Source organism: Phyllopteryx taeniolatus, chromosome 15 (genome assembly GCF_024500385.1).
Source record: "Phyllopteryx taeniolatus isolate TA_2022b chromosome 15, UOR_Ptae_1.2, whole genome shotgun sequence".
NCBI lineage: Eukaryota > Metazoa > Chordata > Actinopteri > Syngnathiformes > Syngnathidae > Phyllopteryx > Phyllopteryx taeniolatus.
The window spans coordinates 6,849,925-6,868,265 of record NC_084516.1 but is presented as its reverse complement, the minus strand read 5'-3'; the positions used below and the strand labels follow the sequence as shown (position 1 = coordinate 6,868,265).

Genomic DNA, 18,341 nt, shown 5'->3' with positions numbered 1-18,341 from the left:
GGGATACACTTCAGCTAAGCGCTTTCTAAAATGGATGGAGGGTTTTGCTGCGGTTAGCATGTTACGGCTTGGAAGGGCAAAACCTTCATTTCCGCCATGGCTTGGCACGACCGGCATGTAACCCGCCAATGAATTCCACAAAGACAAATGCCTGATATACATAAATCTGTAAAACTGATCCAATCAATCCTCCCCATAAACAAGCAACACAAACAGCTGTTTTCATTGTAATCCTCTTTGTGATGTTTTCCCTTCCTATTCCTACGGTTGTAAGTACTCTAGATGATAAATCTCCATAAACCAATCACCAGACTGCAGGGTATTGAGCTGGACCTTACTGATTCCATAACAATGTGATTAGTATGTGACTAGTACCAACTGAAGGGTGTCCAAAGGTACCATTGAAAAAAGTGTGCTTAGTTTGTAAGGGTAGCTAATAGCGGTGCCCTTGATAACATTTGTAAATGGAAACTCTTCTCATGTGAGTTTCCATTGACAAAAATGGTCAAGGGTACCCAATCAGGTCCGTTGGCTAAGAAGTTACCATTTTGTAACAAGAGAAGGGTGTCCAAAAGTGATATAACAAAAGTTGTTGATGGAACTACTTTTGAACACCTTTTGGTTGGTACGACTACTCAGTAATAACTTCTTACCGAACTGACCTGATAGGTGGAAATAAAGCATCAGTGACAAATGACTTTTTTCAATCATCAAGCTGTTGTTTTTTGGTTTATGGCTTAGTGATGAAATATCGCATCACCATCTGCACGGGCAACGTCAGCGGCGGCGGCACCGATGCCAGCGTCTTCCTCAATGTCATCGGGGACCTGGGCGACACCGGGGAGAGACTCATGATCATGAGTAAAAACAACGTCAACAAATTCGAAAAGGGCAACGTGAGTTACGAGTATGGCAAACACAGGTGACGTTTGGGTCATATCAGTGCTATTTTGTCTTTACGTTTTCCTTCAGCATGACGAGTTTCTCATGGAAGCCGTGTCTTTGGGTCGCGTCCACCGGGTGCGAGTCGGACACGACGGCCGTGGCGGGGGCTGCGGTTGGTTCCTCGATAAGGTCATGGTGAGGGAGGAAGGCCAACCAGAGTCCTTAGCCATCGAGTTTCCTTGTTACAGGCAAGGCGGCTATTCTTTGACATGAAGCATACTGCAGTTTCTTGCTCCTATACTTTTGGGAAGTGGTACCTTGACTTGCGAGTGCCTCAGTTTGCAAGTTTTTCAAATTTTGAGCTGTCACTTGGTCATTTTGTTTTGTTTTGTCTTGCAATCCTAAATTTGAGGTGTGATGAAGTGAAAGAAATTGTACTATTAAGGTAGCCTATGGAAACGCACTTTCATGTGGAGAACAGCGCCAGTTTCAGAGAGCTTCCTGATTGGCTTTCGTTTTGTTTGAAGTCACAGTCCCGACAGCACAGGATAATCGCTCAGCTTCCACCTTGAGAAGGCTCAGCATTACTGTGCCTCATTGCAAAATACAAGGTCCAAAAAGATAGTTCCATGTCATGCGTATTAATTCTCTTAACCCATCCAAGCCCTGATCTGCTGTGTTTCCAAACAACAGATCCTAAAGGCTCAATAAGTGCAGTAAATTGGGCCTGCACGGGTTTGACAGCTCTCCAGTTGCATGCCATTAAGTTGTTAGGCGGCTGATGGATGGGTTTCGCCTTACAAATAGGGACTAAATGCGAGTGCCAGACAGCTGTCTCTTTCAGTAATCGGAGCCCAGCGGCCATGCTGCAGTGCTGTGTTACATCTGGAAAATGTCTGGTTTCTGTTATTGGGATTGATCACATTCTCATCATTTTATAGATGAGTGTCTAGATTCCACCTCAGGCCCAACAGAGTTCATTGAATGTGTCTCCAATCAGGTGGTTGGACCGCAATGAAGATGACGGGCAGATCGTCCGCGAGTTGGTTCCAGGCGGAGAAGGCCTGCGTCTCTTCAGTGAGTACAGTGTCAGTAACCCCGGGCATATTAGCGATACACACTATTCAGCTATTCGTTGAGGAACTTACCTATTCACAATTTTTGTGCTAGCTCTGAACCACGCCTCGAGATGTCGCCAAAGCTAAAAGGAAAGGAGTACATTGATGTCAAGAAAGTATGTTAAAGTGATACATCTTGACCGAGAGACAAGCTTTGCATGATGGGGAGGAGCTACGTTTTGCAAGATTTGTTAGCAGAAAAAGTTACGAGTGCAAAGTTTTCAAAGTTAAATCGTTTGATATTTGACTATTTAGGATCATAGTTTGCAGTCCATTTGCGTTTGAAACTTGTATATTCAATTTTAAATATTTTTAGGGAGGTAACAATTACTCAGTGTCGTTGTTCGCTGTTCGTAGCAGGACGCGGATAGCTACTGTACATCAAAAACATTTACGTCACAGGGTTGTTGTTAAACCACCTGTCAATCACCTCCCCCCTGCAGACGTCAGCTACCACGTCGCGATCAAGACGGGCAGCGTAAACGGCGCCAGCTCCGATTCTAGGGTGTTCGTCAAGCTGTACGGCGAGAGGGGCGACACCAGCAAGATAACTCTGGCGGTTTCCGACAACGACCTGAGGAACTACTTTGAGGCCGGTCGCACTGACATCTTCACCATGGAAACCTTCGACATTGGAAAGGTATGCTCAGACAACGGAATAATTAGCAGAATAATTTTAGGAAAATGTTATCTTTTGTGGAGGTTTTATGACTCCACTTGACAAAAAAACGAATTCAAATGCAAAAAAATGTATTAAAAACCCGCTGTAAAAACTAAATGAGCTGAATTTGACAAATCAAAAGTGCAGGATGAAATAACAACAAAAACTAATGACAAATCCCAAACGATTCTAACCTTGGGTCCAACCTTGGGCGCAATCTTGGCAGATCAACCGACTCCTCATCGGCCACACCAACGAAGGCCTGCGAGCCGGCTGGTTTCTGGACAGCGTTCAGATCTCGGTGCCGGTCCAGGGCAAGCGGTACATGTTCCCCAGCCACCGCTGGCTCTGCAAGGACGAGGCAGACGGCAAAGTGGAGGTGGAGATCTATCCCAGCGAGATCCTCAACATCGAGAAACGTAAATAATCAAACCTTTACTACTGATACAGAGGTACCCTGATTTATGACTTTAATTCTTAACTCAGTTTGCTCATATGTTGTATCAATTTTCCCCATCGAAATGAATTGAAATGCCAATTTTTTCAGCTGTTAGGAAATGCCCCATGGTCGACATTCCTTCACGCCGCTGCTGTCTCTTTTTTGTTCCATCTATAAAGTCTCCAAGATCTCAATCACTCAATCAAAATCTTAACCGCTGTTCTCTAATAACGAGCCCATTTTGACAAAGTAAGGCTTGGAAAATACAGATATCTGTTTTAAAATATAGGAAGTACAGGTATACTTGTCTCAAATCATCTTTCCCCATTGAAATGAATGAAAATGGCATTAATCAATCCCAGCCTCCCAATAAACACCAACAAAACGTTCTGTAATGCGATATTTAATAATAAAAATAGCACCCTACAGTAGTGTAGTATAAAAACATCCAGTAATAATTGAATAGAATTGAAAGACTTAAACAGTTTTTGCATCATGATTTACATTGTCTGTCTATGTGTTGCTGCACCGTTTATTTTAAAATATCTGAAAATACAGCTTCCGCAACATTGATGCTAGTTTTGTTAGCCCGTCTATAGCGTTTTGCATTGTGCGTTAACATTAAGCTAGCAGACTTTCGTAAATTGGGTCTTTTGGTTAAATACAATGTCTTTCGTTTGTTTGTTTGTTTGAAGAATTGTTCCCTCTGTCAAACTGCAGCTTGTTGTGAAGTTCGCTCTCACCGAGTAGTGCTTGTATCTCAAATTTTTGCTCTCAACTCAAGACAAAAAAAAATAATAATTCGAGTGATGGCTCTGTCTAATAGAAAAGTAGTGCTTTGCCACCACCATCTGGTGGCATTTGTCGGCAATTCTTTTCAGAAGGGGCGTCAATTTTAATGTGGGAGAAGGCCGAGTTGGTGATGGACGGCGACGCATCCCTCTGCCTCATGACCTCTTACATTTATGTTCCGCGACAGTGATCAACTATGAAGTGAGCGTGGTCACCGGAGATGTGCGCACTGGCGGCACCAACGCCAACGTCTTCTGTCAGATTTACGGAGATGAAGGGAAAACGGAAGTTCTTCCCCTCAAGAGCCGCTCCAACAATTTTGAACGCGGCACCACCGAGATCTTCAAGGTGAGTATTGAGGTCTTCCTGTGTTCAGTGGTGGGAAGTAACCAATGACAAAAAATGTGTTTAAACACAAGAATACGACAGGCCGTATAGTAATTACACTTTATAATCTTTTATTATGTTTTTATACAATGTAGTTTGATTATGTTAGTGCTATTTGTCTTGAATAAAATTTTTTTTTTTGCATTTCAATTTCAACTGGAAAAAATGATTTCATACAGGAGTAAACTGACTTACAAGCTTGGTCACGGAACAAATTAAATTAAAAGTCAAGATGCCACTGTAACTGACAATAAAAGCCATTATGCTTTTGTACGTAACTACATTTCAGAGTCTGTACTTTTTTACTTTTACGTAAGTGAAGGAGTTAACGCAGTACTTGTACCTTTTTTAGTCTTTTTCACACAACCATCTGTGAATCTCTTTAAGTACAGATCGTGAGTACTTTTGCTGCCTCTGCTTGTGTTTGGAGATCCGACTTTAATACTTGGACCGCTTGCCTTCCACTTTGCCAGATGGAAGCTCAAGACATGGGCAAAATCTACAAGCTGCGGATCTATCACGACGGCAAGGGCTTTGGCGACGGCTGGTTCCTAGAGTCGGTGCACATTAAGCGCCTGACCACGGCCGTGGTGCAGGTGGAGGTGAAGCGGGAGGACGCCAAGAAGGATAAGAAGAAGGACAAGAAGAAGAAGAAGAAAGACGGACAGGAGGAAGTGGAGATGGTGGAGGAGCTACAGGAGGTGGTGGAGACGTTCAACTTCCCTTGCAACCGCTGGCTAGCCAGGGACGAAGACGACGGCGAGCTCGTAGTTGAGCTCCTGACCGACGACGACGACGACCTCGAGGGTAAACGTACTGACATGTACCCCAGGGAACTGGAAATGTCACCCGATTAATGCCTTTGTCCCCCACCCCCGACTCCCCCCGGCAGTGAACTCTTACGAGGTACACGTGTTCACGGGGCATATGTGGGGGGCGGGGACCGACGCCAACGTTTACATCAACGTCTACGGCCAAATTGGCGACACGGGCGAGCGCCACTTCAGGAAGTCCAACAACCTCAATAAATTTGAGAGAGGCCAGGTAAGATCACCTCTGCCAGTGACACGCTATACAGTTAGCGCAAATTTTATGAATATGGGGATTATTTACATTATGAGAATAAGTGTTAGGGCCACACTAGCAAGAAACAGTCGTATAATTACAAGTAAAAAAAAATATTTTTTCAACAACTACAACAACAAAAACAGTTAAGACTCAAAAAATAGGGCAATGTTCTCAGAAATAAGTTGCAAGTTTGCAAAAATATAGTCACGTTTTTTTTTTGTCAAGAAAAGAGGTTGAAAAGTTATGGAAATTAGCAGTAAAATGACAACAAAACAATTGTCGTATAAGAATAAGTAAAAAGTCATACTTTTCAAGAGTAAAGATTCAAAATGATGATAAAAATCAGTAAAATTAATAATTGCAATACTACAAGAATAAAGTACTGTTTTTTTCGAAAAATAAATTGTGAGGAGAAAAAAGCAGTCAAATTACAACCAAATAACTGTAATATTTGAATGCAGTATAGCAGTGTTTTTTGCAAGAGAAAGGTTTGAAAAATGAGGGGGAAAAAAGCACTAACAAAAATAATAAAATAGAAGTAACCAGTACAGAAAATGGATGGTAGAAGTTGACAAGAAAAAGTTGCAAAATTAGTTTTGCAACAATAAAGCGGTGTTTTTGTTTTTCAAGAAAAGAAAAAAAAGAGTACATTTTTAACAAAATGTTTGTAATATTCCAAGTAAGTAAGTTTAAAAAATGTAGGAAACATTTGGGGACAAGTCACAATTTTCTAAGAATAACGTAGGCAGTTTTTTCCCCCACAAGTAAAATAAATACAACTGTGAAGAAAAAAAATCATAACAGTACAAAAATAGTCATATCTTTTTAAGAAGCAAGCAGTAAAATTACAACAAAATATTTTTAATAGTACAAGAATAAATCTTTCATGGGAGAAAAACACTAAAATAATGGGGAAGAAAATTATGTTACTAGAATAAAGATATGTTTTGTGGGGGCTCTTCGTTTGTTTGTTGAAAAAAAAGTAGTACAATTATGAGAATTTGTATTTTTTTTTATGTTCCAGGAAAAAAGTGATATTAACAGAGTCTCATTGAGCTTCAGTGGTACTTGGTTTCAATGAGCCTCGTATGTTAACTAAAGCCGATAAATGAGCAATGAGCCTTTCATGGACTGCTATGCCACTGACATTTCCTTACCTTTTTGATTATATGCGTAACGCAAGGAGGACGTGTTCAACATCACAGCCGTGCACCTGGGGCCGCTGAAGAAGCTGAGGATCCGACACGACAACAGCCGGCCGGGGGCGGGCTGGTTCCTGGACAGGGTGGAGATTGTGGACGACAAGGACGACACAACGTAAGTCACCCAACAAGAAATAATATTCAGTATAATAGTCATGATAATAGTGGCTTGGATTGATGTAGTACCTTTCGGCGGACTCGAAGATACTTAACAATAACTCATAGGGCTAATTTAAATGTATCTGTATATGACTGAGTGTGTGTGCATGTGTGTATGTGTTCATGTTACTAAATATATGCTTTGATACACATATGGTGCTTTGCGAGTTTTAAAAATTCCAGGGAAGCAGTAAAAAGGATTTTAGTCATGACAGAGAAAGAGAGAAAAAAAATATGTTTTTCTTTTCATTCTTGAATAAACAATACTTTATTTACTGTAACAAATGATTGCTAAAATAAATAATTATAACTTTTTTTCCCCTCAACCGTGATAACATTTCTTTTTTTTCTTGTTATACTAAACATTTTGGAATTCATGAAATAAAAACAAATATTGTCTAAAAAATGATACTTTGAATGAATGAATGCATAAATAATAAATACAATTTCCAACTTTTTTCCTCAATTTTTTAATTATTTATTTTTAGTTTAATTAAAGATTTGTTTGTTCTTTCTTTCTAAAAATACTATTTTGAAAAAAATACTACACTAATTATATAGATAAATAATAAAGTGTCCAACCTTTTTCTCATAATTTTGCTACTTTTCCCCCTAAAAAACATGTTTATATTCTTATTAAATTCTAAATCCTTTCAGAATATTATTTGGGAAATTAATAACAAATAAATAAATACATCAATAAATATTTTCTCTAATAATTTTTCAACCTTTTCTTGGAAAGAAAATATGACATTTTTGTTGGGAGATTCTTAATTCTTTCTGGAAATAATATTTTGAAAACAATTATAACAATACTAAATAAATACAGATATAAATAAAACTAAATAAACACATAAATAGAATAGTTTTCCAACCAAAAACGTGACTTTATTCTTTATTCTTATTCTAAAATTATTTGTTTTTTCTGGAATTATTATTACAGTAAAAAAGGCAAAAACAAATAATAAAAATGTATTATTTATTAATACAACCTTTTTTGTATAGTTTTGGAATTTCTTTCTTGAAAAAACATCATTTTTGTCTTTAAAGAAAAATAAATAAAATAAAATAACTTACATTTAAAATACATTATTTATTTCTAAAACCTTTTTTTTATGTATATACTTTTGTAATTTGGGATGATGTTTTAAAGATGGACAGTGACCACATACTGTAAAAATGAGGCTTTGTATTTAATACATGAATATAGATTCAACACAGCTTCTGACAAAATGCACATTAAATGTTGTGCAGCACCTCTATGTGGCAAGAAAAGGTATTTACCCATTCAAAGCAGATCTGAGGAACCTTTTCCCTCTCAGGGGCCATTATCAAGTCTTCCGAATGTTATCCTGAATTAATGAAAAAGACATTAAGGCATTAAGACATTAAAACATGATTATGTACATTGAGTATTTGGAGGTTTTTATAACTTGCGTTTTTTAGCGCTTTGAGTACCTTGAGGGAAAAAAGCGCTATACAAGTGGAAGCCCATTTACATCTACCATAAACAACCCTTCCTCTGATCAAACGTTCTCATGCATTAAAGCCATAACCATTTAAAAAGAACCTGGAAGATGCACACCACTGTGTTCCAGGTACTTCTTCCCGTGCAAGCGATGGCTGGCGGTGGACGAAGACGACGGGCAGCTGGCCAGGGAGCTGGTGCCAGTGGACGAGGCCTTCATGAAGATGGGCGACGACGAGGATGACGATGACGACTCGGAGGCCACGCTGGGCCTGGAGCAGAAAGGTGACGCCACCGTAAGAAGAAATTCATCAATAAATTTGATACTAAAACACACTCGTCACTGCAGCCATGTCTACCACGTACACGGTGAGGATAAAAACCGGGGAGAAGAAGTATGCTGGGACAGATGCCAATGTCTTTATGATCCTGTACGGCACCAAGGATGACACAGGTGGGACGCTTCATTAGGTACACTTTCCCAGTCTTTATTGGCACATGTTTTACATGAGAACAAAAATCACGGCACACCACCAAAAACATATATACAGTGGTGCCTTGATATACGAGTGAGTTTAAAAGTTTTTCGAGATACAAGCCATCATCAGGACGTTTTTTTGCTTTGACTTGTGAGCGCAAATTTAAGATCATTAGCAAAGAACTTGAGCGCTGTATGGTCGCTGTATGAACTCAGTTCAATTCACTTCACGATAAGCAGCAGTTTGGGAAATAGATAATCAAAAAAGAGGCTTCAAGCTGTTTAATGCAACGCTCAGTTGAAACATACAGTAAAACAAAAAGAATTACACGTTGTGTATTTAAAACAACTGCCTAAAGAAAGGCCCCGCTATCTTAATGCTAACATACAACGGACAATGCCAGTAAAATGCTAACGATTAGCATCGACAGATATTTGAACACGAACACAAACAACGGTGGAGCAACACATGGAGACAGATAATAAAACAACACTCGGAGACATATACTCTTTATCCTCTATAAAAATGACTGGCATTACAGCATATTACTGAGTTATAAAACTGTTTGTCGTTTGTATCTGCATGACTGTATTATACTAGTCCCCCCCCCTCACTCCCCGTGGGCCAAGCTGGGCACACCAGAAGTACAATGAATTGAATTGCAGCAGTAAATCGTGATGCACAACTTGTTTCATTCTTGAAATTCTATTTAGTTATGATATTACTGTTTCAAAAAGTACCATGCTATTTTACTTATAAAAAACAGACACATTTTATTTTTTAAGGGTGGGCTGCTAAAATGGATCAAGGGCATTTCCATTAATTTCAATGGTTGAAAGATCATTTGCAATACGAGTGTTTTGAGTTACAAGCATGGTCACGGAACAAATTAACTTTGCTGTTCTTCTCTACCAGGGATCATTAACCTGAAGGCCTCCAAGACGCACAAGAACAAGTTTGAGTGGGGCATGATCGACGAGTTCACCGTGGAGGCAGTAGACATTGGGCCGCTCAAGAAGTTACGCATCGGACACGACAATCGTGGTACTGACACATCAGCGAAAAATGCGTAAAACCCTACCATGTTGTTTTTGTCTGAATAAATGTCTGCAACCAGTCCAGGGTGTACCCCATTTATCTCACCAAAAGTCAGTTTGGGTTAATGGAAGACTAAATTGCCCTTAAGTATGAATGTGAGTGTGAATGGTTGTTTGTTTATATGCTCTCTGTAATTAACTGGCAACCAGTCCAGGGGGTACCTCACTCTTCTTGCCAAAGGTCAGCTGGGATAGGCTCCAGCTCAATCGCAACCCTAATGAGGGCAGGTGCTATAGAGAATGGACGGTGGACGACTGTATGGCACAAATTTTCGGCTCCTGACCCTTGGTTTTGGTTGCCGTGGTTCTTCAGGGGGCGGCTCGGCGGGCTGGTTCCTGGACTGGGTGGAGATCGACGCTCCTTCGCTGGGGCAGAAACTTCGCTTCCCGTGCGGCCGCTGGCTGGACAAAGGCGAGGACGACGGCGCCATCTCCAGGGATCTTTTCCCCAATGGTCTCCAAACGGAATTTTACACGCCATGTAAGACTGCTGCTGCTAAACATCTTCAACTTCACACACAAACACATTTGATCCCTTTTTTTTTTTTTTTTTTTTGGTCTTTCTAGTTGTCCCTTACGAGATCAAAATCTTCACCAGTGACGTTTTCGGAGCGGGCACAGACGCGGACGTCTTTGTGGTCCTATATGGAAGAGATGCCGTGTGTACTCAACAGAAGCGACTGTGCGTCAACAAGAGGGAGAGGATGATGTACTTCGAGAGGGGAGCCGAGGACATGTTCATTGTGGAGGTACAGAAATTCCCGCTATATTGTGGAAATCTGCAATTTTAAGTGATTGTTTTTCATGGGTTTTTACAGTATACAGCGGTGCCTTAAGATATGAGTGACCCGACTTCCGAGTTTTTCCGAGATACAAGCTATCATTCGGCATTGTTGGGCAGTAAGGTCAACTCAACTCACTTCACAACAAGCAGCAGTTTGGCAGATAGTGAACAATTCTTTAAAAAGAAAAAGGGAAAAAAAAACTCTTCAATCTTTTTATTGCCACCAGTTGAAATTGCCTGTCAAACTAAACATCAAACAAAGAGAACTACACGTATTTAAAACAACCACATAGCTTTGCCATAGGAAATTTTATGTTAAATGTGAACAAACAATGCGAAAGGGCATAGACAGGCTAACGAATAGCATCAGTGTCGCAGCTTTATAGCCCTTAAGGCAAAGGATATTTGAACACAAGCGGTCGAGCAACACAGGTAGCCATACAATATAACGATACTCACAGGTATATATTCTTTATCATCTGCGAAGAACGACTAATATTTCCCCTGCTTACAGAGCAATTGTGACCATCTTCTTCATGTATATCTATATCTTGTATCATATTGCCCCCCATTTGGCAAAGGCGTGCACACCAATGGGAGCTGTATGCTGTCCATTTAATTAAAGCAAATAAATGTGGCAAAAACTGTTTCATTCCTTATGTTGAATTTAATTCAGTAATTACAGTCATTACTGTATGATTTTATAAAGTAAACTATTATAGAGTGCTATTTTGCTTGTTCAAAAACAAAAAAAACTTTTGTTGGGTATTTTTAGGACACTGGAACAGATAAATGTCGTTTCAATTGATTTCAACGGGAAAAGGTAAGTGTTTTGAGTTACTGGCATGGTTACAGAACGAATCAAACTCGTCTCTTAAGGCACCAGGTATAATAACTATTAAAAAAAAAAAAAAGAATAGTTTTTTCTTTTTTATATGGTCCTTGCATATTGCAGAATTTTACCTACTGTGGGTGGGTATTGACCCTATCCCCGTGTTAAACGAGGGTTCACTGTATTGTGTATTCTCATCATTATCATCACAATCACGATGCTTCTCTCACCCACTCGCTGAAGCTGGAGGACGTCGGCGAGGTCATCGAGAAGATCCGCATTGGACACGACAATCGCGGCGTCAACCCGGGCTGGCACCTGGACCGAGTGGAGATCCGACGTCTGCTGAAGAAGGGGAAGGTGCAGCCCCAAATTAGTGCTTCACAGTTAATATGCCTTACTCACCCAATCCAAATCCAAGTTGAAATTGTGGTTAAATTCAACAATAAGCGTCCCACTTGTGTTGCAGGGCTCGGAGACGGTCATCTTCCCGTGTGAGCGCTGGCTTGCCAAGTCAGAGGATGATGGTGAGACAGTGAGGGAGCTGGTGCCCTCCGACATCATCACTGAGAAGCTGTCGCGGGACGGCAGCCTGAAAATCACGGAGGTGGAGGTGGAGGACGCCCTGGAGAGTACGTCAAACACACTACAACACTGACGTTTACCACGTTAGATACCGACAATCGGGCCAAATTTGAGCATTTTCCGTCCTTTGCGATCAAAGTTTAATATTGAACAGGTTAAAATTTACGATTGTCGGCCCTGCTTGTTTTCTCGGAGGGATCCGGAAGGGGGGAAAAAAACAAAACGCTCTTATCGCACATCACACACCACAGGATAATCACTTAAGAGAATCTTTTAGAGACGTCAGAGAATTGGGCCTTTGCTGACTTTGATCACAAGGGGGGAGAAATATTCCAATTAGGCCTGATTGTGTGTACCCTACTTAAGTGGCTCTCGTTCCGCTTCACGTAAAAATCATGGAGTCCACGGCTTGGCCGAACTTGGATTTGCCATTGTATTTGCCATCGTAAATATTGAACAGATTAAACCTTTACGATTGTTGGACCTGACCATTTTCCAAGGAGACCGAGGAGAGGGGTGGGATTACTAATTATTGGGATTACTCTCCACACCACACCACGCGATAATCATTTAAGTCAGGTGTGTCAAACTCATTTTTGTAGTCACGGTTTCCCTCCGGGGGCCGTTGCTTATGAAACCACATAAATGTTTAGTCACCTCATTATTACATACAAATTGATGGATACCTAGTTTTGAAACCAGAAGTCAAGGATAATAGTTTGTTCAACTATTTATATTATTATTTTATGAGAATTTCAGCAATAGTCATGGAAGTTGACACAGATGATTTGCTTTCGCGGGCCACATGAAATGACTTGGCGGGCCAGATTTGGCCCCCGGGCCTTGAGTTTGATAGCTTGATTTAGGTGAATATTTTGGAGACATCCAGAAATCACGCCTCATGAAAACAAAAAATACTCAAATCCAGTCCGATTGTGTTTATGTGTGTACCCCACTTTATTCTATTTATGGAGCCTATCCAAGTTGACTTAAGGTGAGAGGTGGGGTACACTGTGGACTGATCACCTATCAATCAAACGACTGACACACTAACAAAAAGTTAGGGATATTGGGCTTTCGGGTGAAATTTCAAGAACCTAAAATGCACAACAGTATAGCCTTTAGACTTTAGACTTAATTTGACCTCAAAACCTTTTAATGCATTTCCAACCGCTCAATGTCTAACATAAAATGCTAATGTGAAAGGGGATACCCACAACCTTCTTTTAGGTCTCAGGGTATTGACTGATTTGTGTGGGGTCCTCTCCATTCAACCGCAGCGCACACGTATAAAGTGTCAGTGATGACCGGCGACATGTACGGGGCGGGCACCGATGCCAATGTGTTCCTCACCATCTACGGCGACCTGGGAGACACTGGCGAGAGGAAGCTCAGCAAGTCGGAGAACAACAGCAACAAATTTGAGCGAGGATCCGTAAGGAAATGTTGACAATGAAAAAGTATCCATACAATTAAACAAGTTTGTGGCAACAAGAGTTCTCATCCTCGCAGGCGGACAAGTTCACCATAGAGGCCGTGGACCTGGGGCAGGTGTTTAAGATCAAGATACGCCACGATAACACCATGATGAGCGCCGACTGGTACCTTGACCAGGTGGAGGTTCTCGACGTGGACACCGAGGAGGTCTTCCTTTTCTTATGTGAACGATGGCTGTCTAGGAAGAGGGAAGACCACTGCATCCAGAGAGTTTTCTACGTTAAGGTAACACCAAATATCTCCAACATCCAGCCATAAATCCATTTTCTGTAGTACCTGTCCTCATTATGGTCAGGAGTGAGCTGGAGCCTATCCCAGCTGACTTTGCCCGAGAGGCAGGGTCCACCCTCACATGGTACATATACAGACCAAAAACTTTCACACTCACATTCCCACCTATGGATAATTCAGAGTCTTCAATTAACTTAAGCTGACTTTTGGCTCAAATCCCGGCCCCGCCTGTGTGGGGTTTGCATGTTCTCCCCGTGCCTGCGTGGGTTTTCTCCGGGTGCTCCGGTTTCCTCCCACATCCCAAAACCATGCATGGTAGGTGGATTGAAGACTCTAAATTGCCCGTAGGTGTGAATATGAGTGCGAGTGGTTGTTTGTTTAAATGTGCTCTGTTTTTGGAATGTGGGAGGGAATGTACCAGGGGAAAAAAAACCTCAATAGCTGTGAAGCGCTATCCCCAAAATATGACATAATGACCTGATATACAGTTTTACCTGGATACATCCAATTTTTTTTAGGGCTAAGGTGAGCTCAGTGACCTAAGGTGAGCTCAGTCTGGTTCCCACTTAGGGGTTGTCTCAGTCATGTATTCGTTTCAGTTCAAGTCCGATGTTTCTACATGGTATGGTTGTACACTCATTGGGGTTTGTCCCAGTACATCAATGTGCGGTTCTTTCAGGGCTACGAGGGCGTCCGAGAGAGCCTGAATATCAAAAAGAAACCAACCTCGAAGAGTGTGGACAACAACATGAACAAAAAGAGCAAAAAGAAAGAAGAAGAGGAAGAGGAACTGCCAGGTAAGGAACGTCTGTATACTTGCGTAAGAACTCCAGCTTTCGCCAAATGATTTTAAGCGGAACTTTCCTGCACAGTCATCCCGTACCACATCACGCTGTGCACCGGGCTGGAGCGAGACGCCGGCACCACCAGCAGGGCCTACGTGATCATCATCGGGGCCAATCAAAGCCGCACGGACAGACTGTGGCTGGACCTGCCGGACGGGAGAAGGGGCTTCCAGGCCGGATCCCTGGAGAGCTTCGAGTGCCATGGCTCAGACGTGTGGGAGATCAAAAAGGTTGAGGTGAGCGACCACCCACAAACTAAGCCTAATCCCAAACCCAAACGCATCGCCCACAAAGCACAACCCTAACCCTCTACCCACCTTCCTGCAGCTCGGCCATGATGGTGCCACTCCCGAGAGCTGCTGGCTAGTAGATGAACTCTCTGTTGGCGTGCCAACAAAAGGGGTCAAATATATATTTGCTTGCACGTGCTGGCTGGCAAAAGATCGCGGTGACGGTCTAACAGCCAGAGTTTTCAACGTGCTGGATGCAGATGCCATTTCTATCTCCCAGAAGGTGCGAGACAATTGCTGACCTCCGCAAAGGCTTAAACACAAATCCATCTTGGATCTCAATAGCTAAAAATTGGCCTTAAATCTGATAACAGTCATGGTCCGCTTACAGGTCATTTATGAGGTGACTGTGGTCACAGGCGACGTACAAAACGCAGGAACAGACACCAAGATCTTCATGACCGTATTTGGTGCCAACGGCAGCACTGAGGAAATGTTGCTGCAGAAGAACGAGGACAGGTGAGACCCCAAAACAACGGCGACGTTCCCATATGCAAGTTAAAATACTGTATATGAGTTTCAGTGGTGAGAAGCAACGAAGTACAAAAATCTCGACTGTACTCCTCTAGATTTTTCAGGTATATGAACTATAATTCAGTATTTTTCTTTACTTTTGCCTCCTACATTTGAAATCATACACAGTATGTAGTTTCTATCCTTACTCTGTCAAAATAGGCTTGTTACTCAACCACAGCGAATGACGATACAACATAAAAATCATGTAAATAGAGAGGTAAAGCCCAACGCACTATGGAGGATTGTGAACCAGGGAGCATTAACGATGACGGCAACAAATTCGGAGAAGCAAGATATTTACCCATCCATGACTTTGTTTTCGAGATTGTTTACTTTTGTCAGCTGCAAGAATGGTTTGTGGCGAATGTATTATGTCTTGTGCCAGCCTAAAACTCACGATCTTTTAGCTTTTGGTCAAAAAATTGTCTAATCTGACAAAACGTACTGGTATGGTGTATTTATTCAGCTAATATCATGAGGTAATTTAACAGTTTTGTTTTTGCCAGTTCACAATGTTAGCAAAGCTACGGGAACACGTTTAGATTGCATAAAAGTCGAGCCAACGCTAGATAGCGCTTGGTTTTAAAAAGGCAACGGTCGACATGTAACATGATTTTTTTCTTCTATACAAGCGCTATACAAGTTAATAAAAGAAGGAAAATGTTTTGTGCGTTTTTTTTCCCATTGTGCCAAGTTATCAAAACAGGTGTTCATTGTTTTTTACTTCCGTATTTCAGTCCATTTCAGAATCTGTATTTTTTTTAAGGTGTCTATTCTTTTTACCTTTTACAAAGGTACCGGAGTTGAATGAGTACTGCACTACTTTTAGACTTTTTTGACACACGTATCTCCACATTTACTCGAGCACACAGTGTGAGTACTTTTGCCACCTCTGAATTGAGTTTGTAAATTGATTTTCAGGTTCGAGCGCGGTCAGGAGGACACCTTCAAAATGGAGATTGATGACATTGCCCCACTCAGGAAGATGAGGCTACGCATCGACGGCTCAGGCAGCAGACCTGATTGGTTCCTTGATACGGTTGGTCCACCTCAGCTAACATTAGTTAGTTAGTCAGGAGACTTCAGGGCAGAAGATGTAAGGACTTCCTATTCATTGATAGTCTAAGGTTCTTACTGTGATTGGACGATGAATGACTTCTCCAGGTGATCATGCGCAACCTGACCACAGAGGAGGTGTCCGTGTTCACCTATGAGGAGTGGCTGTCTCGGACACGTGGACCCAGAAGGACCATGATTTGCGAGATGGCTGCAGTGGTGGACGAGGAACCGATGGTGGAGCTCACCACCTACGTGATCCAGGTCAAGACTGGCGACGTCGCAGGTGCGTCTTCATAGTTTAAAATCATTGGCAAGTGGTGGTGTCGTTGGTCACAGAGCTGACTGTCGTGCATCTGGTGTTGGATAATTATCGCCCTGTGACTGACTGGCGACCATTCCAGGGTATTATCTGCCATTTGTCAACTGGGATAGACGTAGATGATTTCTCATCTATGGCTCCAAACATTAGAAAATAAACAAGAGGCGGACACTGAGTATAGGCTATCTGGGCTCCGATGCAGCAGCTACTTGGATTCTTTGTGAGGGATTCGATACAGGTATGTCACACCAGAAAGTGGCCTGATGGAAGAACACTGAAACTGGAGGGAGGCTGGGGGAATGTCTTCCATTGTATCTTGAAGGTTACAGAGGTTTGCCCCTGTGGTAGTCCTCTCAAGCTTCTGGGCCTCATGAGCAGGGACAAGCCATCCCAACGCAGTGTCTGGCCAAAGCCCAGATAAATAGAGTGGGCCGAGGTCAGGAAGGGCATGTGAAAGTAAAGCATATGCCAAAACTGAAATGGAAATGAGTGAAAAAGAAGTAGACGAAAGGAGCCCCCTTAGCAGAGAGATTTGGAGAAGACTCATCCAAAACGGCAACCCTAAATAGAGAAAAGCTGGGAAGAAGAAGACTGGTAGTACCCTCTAAGGTTCTGCTTTTGTACTCTTGACATACTTAAATCTTGGGAGCATACCTGTAACGTTTTGGCAATGGAAAACAGAAACCCGGAGTCTGACAATTTGCCCCACAGGGTACAGTTGCAATTTGAAGGCAAGACATGGACTTGCAGTGTCTTGGCAGGAATGTCAGGGGATCCTAGATTTGGCTGCAGCCACCCACAACCAAAAATGCACGTTACTTATATGCTTCTTTTGCCAGGTTAGACAGAAGCTTGTTGTTTTTAGGCCGGCACAAGACAATAAATTCACCACGAATCAGTCTTGAAGCCGACAATGTCAAAATATTCTCTGCATGCATAGAGAAAATCTTGCTTCTCCGAATCTGTTCCCGTTGATATTAATGCTGCCTGGTTCATGTTCCTCATTGTTGCTGCTGTTCCTGTTTTGTTCCACCTTATGAGACGCCATGATTCTCAGTCAATCAATATCCCAACCTTTACCTCTCTCTATTTATGAAAAACAGTCAAGGTAAAAAGTAAATACTCAAAAGTACAGATACTTGAAAAATATACTTTAGTCCAGTAACCAAGTATTTCTACTAGGTTACTTCCCGTCACTGCTGCTAATCAATGAAACAGCACAGTGAGAAGTGCACGCTTGCGACCTCGGGCAGCCGCTGCTAGCCGAGAGGCAGTCCTGCCTCGGTAATGAGCGAGGCTGGTGAAGCATCACATAGACAGCGCGCAGCATCGGGTGTTGATCTCCTCTGGGATACTTATCACGGACCCATCTGCATCGACAATGTAAGAGGCTGAGCTACACGCGTGAGATCCCTTAAAGCAACACAGGAAGTGATTCCAACAAGACGCCCGCATTTGGCTCTCCATTCTTCTATTTAAAAGTCTCGTTTAAACCGAGCGTGACTCTTATTGTCCCTTTCATTGCCAATGTAATGAATAATACATGATTAAAGTTTTAAAGCTGTGAGGGAGAGTCGTTCTGCCCTCACCCTCACCTCTTCTCAATCTAGCTACGGGCTTATAATAGT

General features: G+C 42.0%; 1 protein-coding gene across 1 annotated transcript in view; it reads left to right on the top strand.

The window, feature by feature from the left end:
- Positions 1-18,341, top strand: part of loxhd1a (lipoxygenase homology PLAT domains 1a) — a 33,368-nt gene that overhangs the window by 12,087 nt on the left and 2,940 nt on the right. The window contains exons 13-36 of the mRNA XM_061747559.1: positions 742-896; positions 973-1,133; positions 1,886-1,962; positions 2,447-2,643; positions 2,891-3,083; positions 4,083-4,243; positions 4,756-5,089; positions 5,175-5,326; positions 6,534-6,667; positions 8,310-8,464; positions 8,529-8,633; positions 9,574-9,702; positions 10,069-10,236; positions 10,323-10,504; positions 11,615-11,731; positions 11,841-12,003; positions 13,237-13,391; positions 13,469-13,678; positions 14,364-14,481; positions 14,557-14,765; positions 14,857-15,042; positions 15,151-15,278; positions 16,257-16,374; positions 16,500-16,677. Of these exons, the coding sequence (XP_061603543.1) occupies positions 742-896; positions 973-1,133; positions 1,886-1,962; positions 2,447-2,643; positions 2,891-3,083; positions 4,083-4,243; positions 4,756-5,089; positions 5,175-5,326; positions 6,534-6,667; positions 8,310-8,464; positions 8,529-8,633; positions 9,574-9,702; positions 10,069-10,236; positions 10,323-10,504; positions 11,615-11,731; positions 11,841-12,003; positions 13,237-13,391; positions 13,469-13,678; positions 14,364-14,481; positions 14,557-14,765; positions 14,857-15,042; positions 15,151-15,278; positions 16,257-16,374; positions 16,500-16,677 (3,885 nt within the window). The remainder of the gene's footprint in view (positions 1-741; positions 897-972; positions 1,134-1,885; positions 1,963-2,446; positions 2,644-2,890; positions 3,084-4,082; positions 4,244-4,755; positions 5,090-5,174; positions 5,327-6,533; positions 6,668-8,309; positions 8,465-8,528; positions 8,634-9,573; positions 9,703-10,068; positions 10,237-10,322; positions 10,505-11,614; positions 11,732-11,840; positions 12,004-13,236; positions 13,392-13,468; positions 13,679-14,363; positions 14,482-14,556; positions 14,766-14,856; positions 15,043-15,150; positions 15,279-16,256; positions 16,375-16,499; positions 16,678-18,341) is intronic.